The sequence below is a fragment of the Capricornis sumatraensis genome, chromosome 1 (assembly GCF_032405125.1).
Source record: "Capricornis sumatraensis isolate serow.1 chromosome 1, serow.2, whole genome shotgun sequence".
Lineage (NCBI taxonomy): Eukaryota > Metazoa > Chordata > Mammalia > Artiodactyla > Bovidae > Capricornis > Capricornis sumatraensis.
This window is the reverse complement of record NC_091069.1, coordinates 252,002,472-252,016,127: the sequence shown is the minus strand read 5'-3', so window position 1 is coordinate 252,016,127 and position 13,656 is coordinate 252,002,472. Positions and strand designations below refer to the sequence as shown.

Here is a 13,656-nt window from a genome sequence, read left to right as displayed (position 1 = left end):
GGTCGATAGGTTCAGCCACGTAAATGCCATGAACACAGTCACACATGTGGTGCCCGGGGAAGGCGCTGAGGCAGGATGTGTGCCTGGCGTGCCTGGGTGAGGGCAGGGTGTCTGGGTGAGGGCAGCATGTCCAGGTGAGGGCAGGGTGCCTGGGCAGGGCATCTGGGTGAGGGCAGGGTGTCTGGGCATGGCATCTGGGTGAGGGCAGGGCGTCTGGGTAAGGGCAGGGCCGCGGACTGGCTTGAGCAGTTTCTCCTCCTGAAGTTAAGCACTAAAGCTGGTTGAGGGGGACTCTCCTCCATCTGAACCAGTCTGGATTCTCCCAATGGGACATGACACCTCTACTCCATTTTTTGCTCTTTTATATTTTTCTGGTGGAATTGCGCTTCCTGGATGCTTTAATATCATTTCCACGTAAATGCCCTTTGTAAGCATTATGCATGTTTGCATTGGCCCCTTTGGGGATGTTACCTCTTTCCTCAAGTTCCACATGAGCAGGAGCTCTGCTCGGGTCTGTGTCATTGGAACCGCACAGCCACCAGAAGGCTCCTCAGAGGAAGAGATGACCTTGGAATTGCTCTCCAGCTACAGACAGGCTCCCCTGCTGGGCTGACTGCACCACAGGCAGCTCCCATGTCGAGAGTGCCACAGGCCTGGGTGCAGCATGTCCTGACGTCTGTATATCTTGTTCAATGGGCAATTAAAGGTCTGACCCAATTTCCGTATTTTCATGTTGACGTTTCCTTTTAATAAAAATTTCACCACGGTTTGTGGGATCTCAGCTCCCCAACCAGGAATCTAACCCGAGCCCTCAGCAGTCAAAGTGCTGAGTCCTCATTACTGGACCATGAGGGAGTTCCCATTCGTGTTGACATTTTCTAACACGGCTTTTCAGTTTGGTTTTACTTCTCAACAGAATTGTTAACTCTATAGAGGGAAGAGGTTTGACAGCAGCTTGTCATCTTTGGTTGGCCTGGGAAATTGGACAATCTGTTTTGTTTGCCTTTGGAGTCAGGGAAAACCCAGCCCTTCCCTCAGGTGTCTTCCTCTCCTGTGAGTCTCCCCTACTGTCACATAGGACATTTCACATCTGTCACCAAATGTGTGTGGGGTTTGCCCACAAGCAGGTCCCTGTGGTCCTGGTCGGGTATCCGGCAATTCAGCTCAATTCTGATGCCACCTGCCTGGAGACGGGGTCAGATCCCTCAGGTCAAGGGCTCAGTTTCCTAGGACTGTCCCCACTTCAGCCGCCAGTCACAAATCCAGGCCTCACCTGTGTCCCTGAGGAGTGGGGTGCGTCGCCTCCCAGCCTGGATGTGTCTGCCGACCTGGACCCCCTGCACCTTAGGCTGGGATGGTGTGGAGGCTTCCTCACGTGGGCCTGACCACCGGTCACTCCATCTCCACCCCCTCCCTACTCCAGGGAAGTTCCAAGGCGCTAGTCCTGGCTTGGTCTTCCCAGCAACCAGACCCATCCAGGAGCCACCCAGAGTTACCTCATCATCACGTGGGAATTTACGAAGGTTTCAGGATCCCCATGTCAGGAGCTGGGGCGGGGGGCGGCAAAGATTAACATGGATGTTTTCTGTCACCGCACACCTGGCCTTAGCGGGTAAACCAGGATGAAGGAAATATGTTCCTGTGTCTGGGAGAGTCCAGTGCTGTGAGAGCGTGGCAAGGCCACCACTGGGAGGGCCTATGGGAAGGGAGGTCAACGTGAGGACATGGGGTGAGAGCACCCTCATGAGTTGGCCAGTCCGGGGCAGCTGAAGAAGTCTCAGGAGGCCCTGGAAGTGGAGTGGGGCTGCCAGGGAGGTGGTGCTGGGGTCCAGAGGTGGGGACTTTGCGTGGTGTGATACTGCAGCATAGTAAGAAATGTGTATTTGGTTTTGTCCCGCTTCCTGGCACACAGCTCCTAAAACCTTTGTAATCCCGACAGTATGCTAATGAGGTGATTCTGGGCCCCTGGAGGGCTTCAGGAGGATGGGGGCTGGTTGTCCGAGGAGCCCCCTCTGATTGGAGGTTGGAACTTAAGCCCCACCCACAACCTGAGGGAGTGGAGGCTGGAAGTTGTCAATCACCAGTGGCCAATGACTGAATCCATCAATGCCGAACAGAACCTCCATAAAACCACTAGAAGATTGGACTGGTGAACATCTGGGATGTGGTGCACACCCTGCTCCAAGGGGACAGATGCTCCTATGTTCCAGACCCTCCCAGACCTCACCCTGTGCACATCTTCAGCGGGCTGTCATCTGTGTCCTTTACAATAAAGCAGTGTTCCCTGAGTTCCGTGACCATTCTAGCAAATTACTGAGCCCAGGGGATGGGGAGGGTTATGGGAAACTGATTTCTGGTGAAGTTGGACAATGAGTATCTTGGTCTAGAGTGGGAGGCATTAAAAAAAATATATTTATTTATTTGGCTGCACCAAGTTCCAGTTGCAACATGCAGGATCTAGTTCCCTGACCAGAGATCAAACCTGGGCTCCCTGCATTGGCAGCTCAGAGTCCTAGCTACTGGACCACCAGGGAAGTCTTGAGAGGGTTAATAGCCTCGGTAGGGAGGCCAGGATAAGATGGCTGGATGGCATCATCAACTTGATGGACCTGGGAGATGTCCATGGGAGATGGGAGAAATGTCAATAACCTCAGATACGCAGATGACACCAGCCTTATGGCAGAAAGCAAAGAAGAACTAAAGAGCCTCTTGATGAAAGTGAAAGAGGAGTGAAAAAGCTGGCTTAAAACTAAACATTCAAAAAACTAAGATCATGGCATCTGGTCCCATCACTTCATGGCAAATAGATGGGGAAACAATGGAAAATAGTGACTGACTTTATTTTCTTGGGCTCCAAAATCACTGCAGACAGTAACTGCAGCTGTGAAATTAAAAGACACTTGCTCCTTGGAAGAAAAGCTATGACAAACCTAGACAGCATGTTAAAAACAGAGACGTTACTTTGCTGACAAAGGTCGGTCTGGACAGTCAAAGCTATGGTTTTTCCTATAGTCACGTATGGATATGAGAGTTGGACTACAAAGAAAGCTGAGCACCAAAGAACTGATGCTTTTGAACTGTGGTGTTGAAGACAACTCTTGAGAGTCCCCCGGACTGCAAGGAGATCAAACCAGACAGTCCTAAAGGAAATTAGGAAGGACTGATGCTGAAGCTGAAGCTCCAAAACCTTGGCCACCTGATTCAAAGAACTGTCTCATTGGAAAAGACTCTGATGCTGGGAAAGACTGAAGGCAGGAGAAGGGTTCGACAGAGGATGAGATGGTTGAATGGCATCACTGACTTGATGGACATGAGTTTGAACAAGCTCCAGGGATGGGTGATGGACAGGGAAGCCTGGAGTGTTGCAGCCCATGGGGTCACAAAGAGTCGGACATGACTGAGTGACTGAACTGAACTTGTGGGCCTGAGCCCTTCACTTGTGGGGGCTGCACTGCCTCCTGGCAGTTAGTGGTAGAGGTGTTGTGAGGAGAGGAAATTTTAATGGTTGTGCCAAGTGCCCTGGTGGGGGTGCTGGTGGGGCTCCCCTCACCAAGATGTCAAGAACCATGAAGCAGGAGGCACTGCCTGTGCCCTGTGGACCTGGCGTAACTCTAAGGACACACCCAGGACAGTAAAGGGCTAGGAACCCAGGCAACACCTGGAGCAGGGGCTCTGCTCAGGCGACGGTGGATTTGCAAGGGAGCTCTGGAACCAGGCATGTATGGATGTGAGAGCTGGACCATAAAGAAGGATGAGCACTGAAGAATTGATGTTTTTGAACTGTGGTGTTGGAGAAGACTCTTGAGAGTCCCTTGGACAGCAAGGAGATCAAACCAGTTAGTCCCGAAAGAAATCAGTCCTGAATATTCATTGGAAGGACTGATGCTGAAGCTCCAATACTTTGGCCATCTAATGGGAAGAAATGACTCACTGGAAAAAGACCTTGATGCTGGGAAAGATTGAAGGCAGGAGGAGAAGGGGACCACAGAGGATGAGATGGTTGGATGGCATCACCAACTTGATGGACATGAGTGTGAGCAAGCTCTGGGAGTTGGTGATGGACAGGGAGGTCTGGCGTGCTGCAGTCCATGGGGTCCCAAAGAGTCAGACATGACTGAGCAACTGAACTGAACTGAACTGGGTCCAAGCAGCATATGTCTGGGTGAGGAGGGCAGGGGGTGGGGGCAACCAGTGGAATGAGACAGAACCAAGACGCCCTGTGGCCAGCAGATGGCCTGGCTGCTGACGGACCGTGCGGTGGCCTTCTCTCAGATTCAGGTCAGGACACTTGCTCACATTCTGTACTGAAATTCAAGGGCTGTTTACAACCACATACTAAAACACCCAACTAATAAGAAAAAATGGAAAACCAGTAGAAAATGGGCAATAAGACATGAGCAGTTGCCCATCTGGTGGAGGAGATGCCAACGGGGTCACTGGTGAGAGAAACACAGGATGGCTGTGCTGTATGCATGGACGCTATCCACGTGGAGGGTCAAGGCACACCCAGGTCCCTCGGAACCCGGTACCAGGTAGCAGGACCCGGGGGCCACTGCTATGGGCTGCCAGGGTGGGCGGGCAGGAGGGACACACCATCCAACTCTGGAAAGCTTCTCACTGCATCACCCTGTAAATCTGGACCCTCCTCCAGCCCCAGCAAGTCTGCTCAGACTTGAACAAAGAAGCAAGTCGCCTGTGTCCAGACACAACCAGAGGTCTTGAGGGGCTGGCTCTAGTGGCAGGTGAAGAGCCTCCAAACACTTGCTGGCAGGACCAGTGGGTCTCAGGACCCTTCAGTCCCTTAAAAAAGGCCCAGAAAGCAGAGAGCTCTGGGGGCTTAACTTTGATCTTGGCCATGCTAAACTCTAAACTGAGAACAAGCTTAATGATTACAAGCAGGTCATGCAGCCAGCAGCTCAGGAAAATGACAGACCCGTGTCCCCAGAAGCCAGTGGAGTCCAGGCTCAGGATGCAAATCCAACGGGAACTGAGTTTTCATGTTTCTAAAATCAACTTATGGGAGAAACCAAATTCTTAGAATCATAGTTTTCTGAGTTTTAGAATCTCCAAGAGGCAGTGTTTTGTTGCCCTGACTCGTCTGGAGCTCCATGGAGAGTCTGTAGCACTATAGTCAGTTGCTGGGGCCTGAGGTCGAGTTGACCAGGCCCTGAGTTGGTTCAGTGCCCGCCCCCTCCACATCTGCCCCACTTGTGAGGTCAGAACGTAGGCACAGCTCTGGAGAAGGCTCTGGGTGACCCCCGGGTTTACTTTGCTGTTCAGAAGGCAGGACTGAACAGGACTGATAGGAGGGCACTGTCCGACAGGAGGACGGGATGTGGCAGTCGGAGTTCTGCTATGCGGGTGCCATGGCAGAGGGCTCAGGAATGACCTACGAGCGAGCAGGGGCGGCTGATGGCGAAAGAAGAGCTGAGGGTCCCCCCGGGTTGGGGTGGGTTGGCTGGCCTCACAGCTATCCTGCTCCGGTGGGGGCTGGGTAGGCCTGAATCCAGCAGGAGTTCAAGGGAGGGCACACTCACCTGGGCTCCTTGATCTGTCCTGAGATGGGAGAGATGCCCCTATGCCAAAGGCAGAGCCTTGGGGCAGGGGTGGCTCCCATGCCCCACCTCTGTATGATCTGAGAGCTGAGAACTATTTTATTTACAACACTGGAAACAGCACACCGACTGTGTCCTAAACGAAGGACTGGAAGTTGCCCCACAGGGCAGCAGTGGCCACCAAGACCCTCAGTGTGGGGGCGCCCTGATCTCTGGGGCCACCTTCCAGCCACGGTGTATCACCTCCGTCAGAAGAGGCCTCTGCTCAGGGGCTGCAGCCTGGTCCCCATGTGCTTGTTCAGCTCCTGGAGAACCTGCTTCTCCTTCTGGTACATCTGAAAGAAAGGGGTGGAAACCAGCTCTGGACTGGCCCAGAGGCCTGGCTTCCCCTGGCCCTGGGGCTCTCTCCCTGAGGCCCATGGCCTCCCACACAGCCCGAGGCGCGCAGCCTCAGGACAGAGGAGCTCCTGGTGTGAGCCTTGGAGCCAGTAGGGCCAGGGGGTGGGGGGCCAGGGCTGAGCTGGTGGTCTTGGGTAGGAAGAGGAGGGGAGGGCCTATCTCGGGGTTAGAAGAAGGGGTCAGACTGGGTGACTTGCTCTAAAGTCTAGGAGTGGGTGTGTGAGGACAGCCCCTCCTGGGGGGAAGGGTGGGCTGGTGGGAAACTGCCCTGGAGCTTCCCTGTGATGCTGCTGGTGCGGAGGGCAGCGGAGCTGAGGAGGGGGATAAGGGGGCTAAAGCAGGGTTAGGGGTTGGGGACAGAGCCAGGGTGTGGCCAGCATGGACCCAGGAGCCTCGGGAGGCCAGGAGGCCAACTGTACCAGAACCATTTTGTTAATTTTCAAAAAACGTTTTTCTATGCAGTTCAGAGAGCCTCTTTGATTATGAACATAATTTGAGTTAATAAAACACAATTGTGGTTCTATAATACAGACCTTTATAAACTGAGTAAATACTGGTAGTCTTCGAGGAAACAAACCACCACATAATAGGTCTGGATCAGACACTCTAATGTCCTAAATCCTGTTTCCAACTGACAAATATCATCACAATAACTCTCATAAAGATTTTAACGTTAAGTCATTTTGGGATTTCATGAAATGTGCAGCAGCGTCTCTCCTCGGACTTTTCAGTAGTGAATGAATAATGCAGTTACGAGCATTTAGGGAGCCCAGTATTTAAAACAAACACCATCTCTTTTATAAAGTGGGCCCTACCAACTCCTCATTTCGCTGCATTTCTCCATTTGGTTTTCACACTGGACAGCAGGGGGCAGGTTGCACAGCCTGGTTTCTGGAGCCTGGGCTGCAACGCAACATGTGCCTGTGTGTGCTGCAGACAGGGCAGGGCTCCTACCTTCTGCCATTCAGCCTCCGTGCTGTGTGTGAAGCCCAGGAGGTGACAGAGCCCGTGGGTGGCAGTCACCTGTCAAAACAATTAAGAGCTGCCTCAGAGGGTGGTCAGGATCCAGCCATGAGCTGGGGTGGTGGTGGTGGTGGCGGTAATGGAGGAGAAGGAAAAAATCAGGGAGGGCTAGTGGCTGCCCAGTGGGAGGTGAGGAAGCCTCCTCTGGACCCAGGCAGGGCTGCGGGCAGGTGGTGAGGGCACAGGGGTGGGGTCTGGTTAGCAGGAGTAGGTCAGGCCCCTGTAGTAGGGTGTGAAGATCAGGATCTCCTCTGGGGTGGGGGGAGCTGTGGAGACATGGAGAACCAGGGCAAGGGAAGGGGAGGGACCCAGCGTTGCCATGCAGGTGGCTGCCAGCTGGGAGGAGAGTGGGTTGGCCTGGCCCAGTGCCAGGGAACAGGATCCTAGGAGTGCGGGCTGGTCCTCCACTGTGGGTCTTCTAAGATCCACTAAGAGACTTCTCAGAAGGTGTTGGGGAGTGGACAGTGTCCACAGGTGACCCTAGCCCAGAGCCCCCCGGGGCACACAGACGCTAGTCACGGAGATCCTGGAGTTGAGACCGGTGCTAAGCAGTGCTGTCTACGCTGCGGTTCTCACCACTTGCAGGGAGAAAGCACACCCTCCTCAGCAACCCTGACGCCTGAGCACAGGGCGTCTTGCTGGGACATTCAAGTTTCGGAAGCACTAGGATTCCCCAAAGATGATACTTTAGGGTGCGGACAAAGGGAGACATCTCCATTGAATCCATGGGGACACTGAAACACGACTCAGTCACACCCCGCTTTCCAAAACACTCCTGCCATCCTGCCATCCTTCATGGCATCAGGGGAGGAGACAGATCTGAAGGTCCTGGAGGCCAGAATCCTGCCTGCTTCTAGTGGTTCAGTAAGAAGCTCCTTCAGCCTGTCTGAGCTAGCTAAATAGCAGCCAGCTCATCTCCAGAGGCCAAGCTAAGAATCAGGCCACTCCCGGGGCTCCCTCCTCCTAGGATGCTTCCCGTCCCCTCCCCTCACCCAACGCTGCCTCGAGGGCACAGACCCATGCCCCAGGCTCTCTCTGAGGTGTGGTGAGGGCATGGCCCCTGCCTGCGGGTTTCCCCCAGGAACCCTTGTCCTACACAAGGATTATGGTGTGGATGTCCGCGTCACCTCCACCACCTCTTCTCATGGCCTGGATGAAGGACATGGGTCTCTGCTTTGCCCATAAGGATCTGTCATTTCAGCATCCCACTTACAGTCAGGATGTCATAGTAATCTTCATCTTCCTTGCACTGCTGGAAGATAAACTCCACGCCCAGGAAAATGTCTCCTAAATTATAGTCATCTGGGAAGTCGGGCTGGGGCATTTCACCTGCTTTCAGATTCTGAAAATAAAGAAATACACACTTGCAGAACATGACCTCAGAATACTAACTGGCCACAGGCCCACAGGTTTCCACCCTGAAAGACCCTGTGTTGCTACTTCCAAGGCAGACAAATCAGGGGCTGTGGCAGGGACACTACACACGACTGACTTAAGATGTTCCCACACTATCAAAATAATTCTTTCATCCTTCCTAATGCACAACCACCCAGCTCCAAAACATCTGTGGAGCTAAATCACCTCATTGATACAAGTTTACATTTCTGTTCTTCCCAGTTTTGATACTGATCACATGTTCCCAAATAAAGACCAGTCCATTCAGCTGAGGACTGTTCACACTAAGTCAGTCAAATATTTTTATTTCTTTTTATGGAGAATAAATGGACACTTTAATATATTTTTATATTGAACACGTTGAACATTTAATTCTCTTTCGTTTTTCAATTTATTTCCTTAGGTGTGATCCTAGTGGATTAAACAGTTATCAAGACTTACTTCAGGTAAACTGCCAGACTGCTTTCCAAAAGGGCTGCCCCAATTTATGTGGCCACTAACAATGCAGGACGGAGAAGGCAATGGCACCCCACTCCAGTACTCTTGCCTGGAAAATCCCATGGACGGAGGAGCCAGGTAGGCTGCAGTCCATGGGGTCGCTAAGAGTCGGATACGACTGAGCGACTTCCCTTCCACTTTTCCCTTTCATGCATTGGAGAAGGATATGGCAACCCACTCCAGTGTTCTTGCCTGGAGAATCCCAGGGATGGGGGAGCCTGGTGGGCTGCCATCTATGGGGTCGCACAGAGTCGGACACGACTGAAGCGACTTAGCAGCAGCAGCAACAATGCAGGAAGTCTCGAATGAGTCATTCACATAACATAGGTAATAACCTGATGCGTGTGTTAGTTGCTCAGTCGTGTCCAACTCTTTTTGATCCCATGGACTGTAGCCTGCCAGGTTCCTCTGTCCATGGGATTCTCCAGGCAAGAATACTGGAGGGTTGCCATACCCTCCTCCAGGGGATCTTCCCGACCCAGGGATGGAACCCTGGTCTCCTGCATAGCAGGCAGATTTTTTTTTACCGTTTGAGCCACAGGGAAATCCTCATAACCTGATAGACAGCACATATTTGTTTAAAATATTTGCCCAAGTCTATCCTTTTATTTTCAGAGTTATTTAAAATTTTCAACCCGTACATATCCATTATTGAATCACACTTAAAACTGCAGAAGCGCTTTCTCTTTAATTCACTGTTACTAGGAGGGCGGGGATCACCCTCCCTCTTTCAGCGATAGGCTCAGATCAGTAGCGACGGTCACATCTTACTCCCTACTTTCGTGTGTATTTGAAATTTTCCGAGCAACACTGACAATCCTGTCTGTGGTGTAATTAACGGAATTCACAGCGGAAGGTAGGCCGGACGAGAACAGGAGGGCAGCCTTTACCTCGTGAAAGGGGAAGGAGAGCACGTCAGTCGGGGTGTCTTGCTCTCGGTAGATCCTGTTCATCTGCTGGATCTTCCGGTTGTCGACGCAGACAACGCCCACGTCGAAGGCCCGCACGCCCAGGGCCCCGCGCACTGCCTGCAGCCTCTGGCGCAGCAGCGCGCGCCGCAGGGGCACCGCCCGCTGCAGATTTCGCAGCGCCAGGCTCATCTCGACTTCGGGCCGATGAATCGTAAAGCCCGCGGAAGTTCTGTAGCAACGCACGCGCACGCACGCTCACGTCACCCCGTTCGGTGGAATTCGTTGAAAACTGTCATGGAACGTGCGCTTTACCGAGAGGAAGACGCAGCACCGGGGGCCTGGACAGACGGTGGAGTGCGGCGCGCCGGACGGCTGGTGACACACACTAGAGAACGGGCGAGAGGGGAGGGCCCAGCGGTGTAAGGGTGCATGGCGGGCCCAGCGCGCGCCGCCCCACTCTGGGGAAGAGGCGCTTACTGAGCAGAAGCGGGCGGACGGGGGTGCGGACGCCGCGCCCCGGAAGCCCCACCGCCGCCGCCCGGCCGGAGAGCGGAACCCGCGCGCGGCCGGGCCCGGGCGGTGCTGGGCGGCGCGGGACCGACCGGAAGTGGGTCCGCGGTGTTTTCTGTTCGCGGGCCGCGGGCAGCACTGGCCTAGGCGGCGACGGGCCCTGCGTGTGTCTCTAGCCCGAAGGGATGGTGGGCGGCTGTGTCCCTGAGCTAGACGGTGAGCACTGCGCGGGGCCCTGGAGGGCGGAGGCCGCCCTCTTCCCCGCCGCCCCGGCCGTGTTGCTAACCGAGCGGGGCTGGGTGAACATGGTGGGCGCGCGGCCAGGGGCGCGGGGATGGGACTTGGCGGGTCCCGGGGCGCAGGGGCGTCGGCGGGGGCACACGGCAGGCAGGATGCGGGGGGCGGTGCGCGGCGGGCGCCGAGCCCACCCACTGGCCCGCCCGAGATTTGGGTTGCGCTGCACCCGCGATCTGGCGGGGCTGCCTGTCTTTCAAGAGCACTGTGTACTTCGAGCTAGATCCTTGGGGGTAGCCGCCACTGTGTTAAAACGCAAATTATTTCCATGTTTGGAAAAAGTATTTGGTGCTCTGGTTACTGGGAGAAAAAATTAGATGGGAGGAAACATTGAAACACTAACTTTTTAACAGTGTTACATTGTAATTCTCGCTGTGGAGATTGAAAGGTGTCAGAAACTCCTGTCTTGGAAAGTGCAACTGGCATATACTTTCTTATTGCTATTTTAGGTTTTCCATAAATTTACTGATTCAGTAAGATGTTTTGATTGTTTTTTTAAGTCTTTAAGGATCATGCTTTAAACCCCCATAAGTGAAGTTAAGTCGCTCAGTCGTGTCCGACTCTTTGCGACCCCATGGACTGTAGTCTACCAGGCTCCTCCCATGGGATTTTCCAGGCAAGAGTACTGGAGTGGGTTGCCATTTCCTTCTCCAGAGGATCTCCCCCACCCAGGGATCGAACCCGGGGGTCTCCCACGTTGTAGGCAGACGCTTAACTATCTGAGCCAACCCCCCATAACAAAGTAATTTATTTGTACCATCTTCTATTCTGCACTCCCTGCAGTAAGGTGGGGTACCACCATTTGGCTCTCAGAAAATAAGAATTAGTCCTTTGCTTTGCCTGGCATGTGATTAAAAATTCTAATTTGGTGCCTTCCAGCACCACGTAGTTGTGATTGTCTGAATTTTTGTTTTTCAGCTTATTGTGGAGATGGGGGGAGCTCCCTAGTTGAACAGACCATTTAAGGAAGAGGACTACTTTTCTACATGTATTATTTATTGCCTTCTAGTAACTCGCTCAGAAGATGAATCCAACTAATCCTTTCGGTGGGCAGCAGCCTGATGTTTTTCCAACATCTTCCAGTAGCTCCATAGGAACATTTCAAGCTAAGCCACAATTTCGGCTTGGTCAGCCCTCTGTTTTTGGACAAAGCAATACGTTATCCGGAAAAAGCTCAGGATTTTCACAGGTGTCCAGTTTTCCAGCATCTTCTGGACAAAGTCATTCTTCAGTGCAAACATTAGGATTCTCTCAAACCTCAAATGTTGGGCTCTTTTCTGGACTTGAACACAGTCCAGCCTTTGTAGCTGCCTCTGGGCCTTCAAGTTCACGTGTGCCTGGAAACTCTGGATTCAGTTTTAAGTCCCCCAACCTTGGAGCATTCCCAACTACTTCTACTTTTGCCCCTGAAACTGGAGAAAAAGCAAGCTCTGGCTTTGGGAAAACAGAATTTGGCTTTAAACCTCTGGAAAACTCAATGTTCAGACCAATACTGGGGGCTGAATCTGAGCCAGAGAAAACTAAGAGCCAAGTTACTTCTGGATTTTTTACATTTTCCAATCCAATCAGTAGTGGACCTGGGGGACTGGCCCCATTTCCTTTTTCTCAGGGGACAAGTAGTTCAGCCACCAGTTCAAATTTTACCTTTTCAAAACCAGGCAATAATAATTCATCATCTGCCTTTACCCCTGCTTTGCCAAATCAGAATGTGGAGGAAGAGAAGCGAGGCCCCAAATCACTGTTTGGAAGTTCTAGTAGCACCTTCACTGCCTTCCCCATGTCTTCAGGGTCCTTGGGTGAACCCTTCCCAGCTGGCAAAACAGGTGTCAGACAAGGAAGCGAAGAAGCTGTTTCCCAAATGGAGCCACTTCCCAGCCTCATGAAAGGACTGAAAAGAAAGGAGGACCAGGATCGGTCCCCAAGGAGGCACGGTCATGATGCAGCTGAAGACTTGGACCCTCTGTCAAGGGGTGATCATCCTCCAGATAAACGACCTGTTCGCTTGAATCGACCCCGAGGAGGCACTTTGTTTGGGCGGACAATACAGGATGTCTTCAAAAGCAATAAAGAAGTAGGTCGTCTGGGCAACAAGGAATCTAAAAAGGAAACTGGCTGTGTCGAGTCTGGGGAAAATGACCACTTGGTCATCCCAGGAGGGAGTCAGTCTGTCCCGGTACCTTCCCGGCTTCCAGGTGTGAATAAAGAGGAAGAAACTGAAAGCAGAGATAAAAAAGAAGGTACGTTCTAGAAAGTACAAAATATAGTATATCCTGCTGGCAGGTTCTTGGTAAATTTCCCCGAGTGTTAGCTTGAATCTCCTATTCCAGTTCATTTCAGTTCAGTCGCTCAGTCGTGTCCGACTCTTTGCAACCCCATGAAACACAGCACGCCAGGCCTCCCTGTCCATCACCAACTCCCGGAGTTCACTCAGACTCACATCCATTGAGTCAGTGTTGGCATCCAGCCATCTCATCCTCTGTCGTCCCCTTCTCCTCCCTGCCCCCAATCCCTCCCAGCATCAGAGTCTTTTCCAGTGAGTCAACTCTTCGCATGAGGTGGCCAAAGTACTAGAGTTTCAGCTTTAGCATCATTCCTTCCACAGAAATCCCAGGGCTGATCTCCTTCAGAATGGACTGGTTGGATGTCCTTGCAGTCCAAGGGACTCTCAAGAGTCTTCTCCAACACCACAGTTCAGAAGCATCAATTCTTCAGCGCTCAGCCTTCTTCACAGTCCAACTCTCACATCCATACATGACCACAGGAAAAACCATAGCATTGACTAGACAGACCTTAGTCGACAAAGTAATGTGTCTGCTTTTGAGTACGCTATCTAGGTTGGCCATAACTTTTCTTCCAAGGAGTAAGCGTCTTTTGATTTCACGGCTGCAGTCACCATCTGCAGTGATTTTGGAGCCCCCAAAAATAAAGTCTGCCACTGTTTCCACTGTTTCCCCATCTATTTCCCATGAAGTGATGGGACTGGATGCCATGATCTTAGTTTTCTGAATGTTGAGCTTTAGGCCAGCTTTTTCACTCTCCTCTTTTACTTTCATCAAGAGGCTTTCTAGTTC

The 13,656-nt window shown here is 52.4% G+C and overlaps 2 protein-coding genes across 6 annotated transcripts in view; one reads left to right on the top strand and one right to left on the bottom strand.

The window, feature by feature from the left end:
• Positions 1–5,713: 5,713 nt before the first annotated feature.
• On the bottom strand, positions 5,714–10,277 carry YBEY (ybeY metalloendoribonuclease). Of its 4 annotated transcripts, none has more exons than XM_068980936.1 (4): positions 9,761–10,277; positions 8,191–8,319; positions 6,909–6,977; positions 5,714–5,890 (listed from the first exon to the last, which is right to left on the bottom strand). In XM_068980936.1, exons 1-4 carry the CDS (start codon positions 9,968–9,970, stop codon positions 5,804–5,806), a joined length of 495 nt encoding a protein of 164 aa, XP_068837037.1. In that variant the 5' UTR covers positions 9,971–10,277; the 3' UTR covers positions 5,714–5,803. The 4 variants fall into 4 exon arrangements, with proteins under 4 accessions (XP_068837037.1, XP_068837054.1, XP_068837045.1 ...); XM_068980953.1 differs by having other exon boundaries at positions 9,896–10,277; XM_068980944.1 differs by lacking the exon at positions 8,191–8,319.
• Positions 10,278–10,454: 177 nt separating this feature from the next.
• MCM3AP (minichromosome maintenance complex component 3 associated protein) overlaps positions 10,455–13,656 on the top strand; it is a 45,435-nt gene continuing 42,233 nt past the window's right edge. The window contains exons 1-2 of one of the 2 annotated variants that reach the window (XM_068988767.1): positions 10,455–10,507; positions 11,504–12,822. In XM_068988767.1, coding sequence (XP_068844868.1) covers positions 11,610–12,822 — 1,213 coding nt within the window. In that variant the 5' untranslated portion in view covers positions 10,455–10,507; positions 11,504–11,609. Of the gene's footprint in view, positions 10,508–11,387; positions 12,823–13,656 lie in introns of those variants that run through there. The other variant, XM_068988759.1, reaches the window with a different exon arrangement.

Bases quoted from the DNA above. Each gene is read 5' to 3' on its own strand.
- YBEY (XM_068980936.1), bottom strand. From the start codon at position 9,970: ATGAGCCTGGCGCTGCGAAATCTGCAGCGGGCGGTGCCCCTGCGGCGC. The intron at 8,320-9,760 runs GTAAAGGCTGCC...CTTTATTTTCAG, and splicing joins TCTCCTTCCCCTTTCACGAG to AATCTGAAAGCAGGTGAAAT. The intron at 6,978-8,190 runs GTAAGTGGGATG...TTGTTTTGACAG, and splicing joins ATTACTATGACATCCTGACT to GTGACTGCCACCCACGGGCT.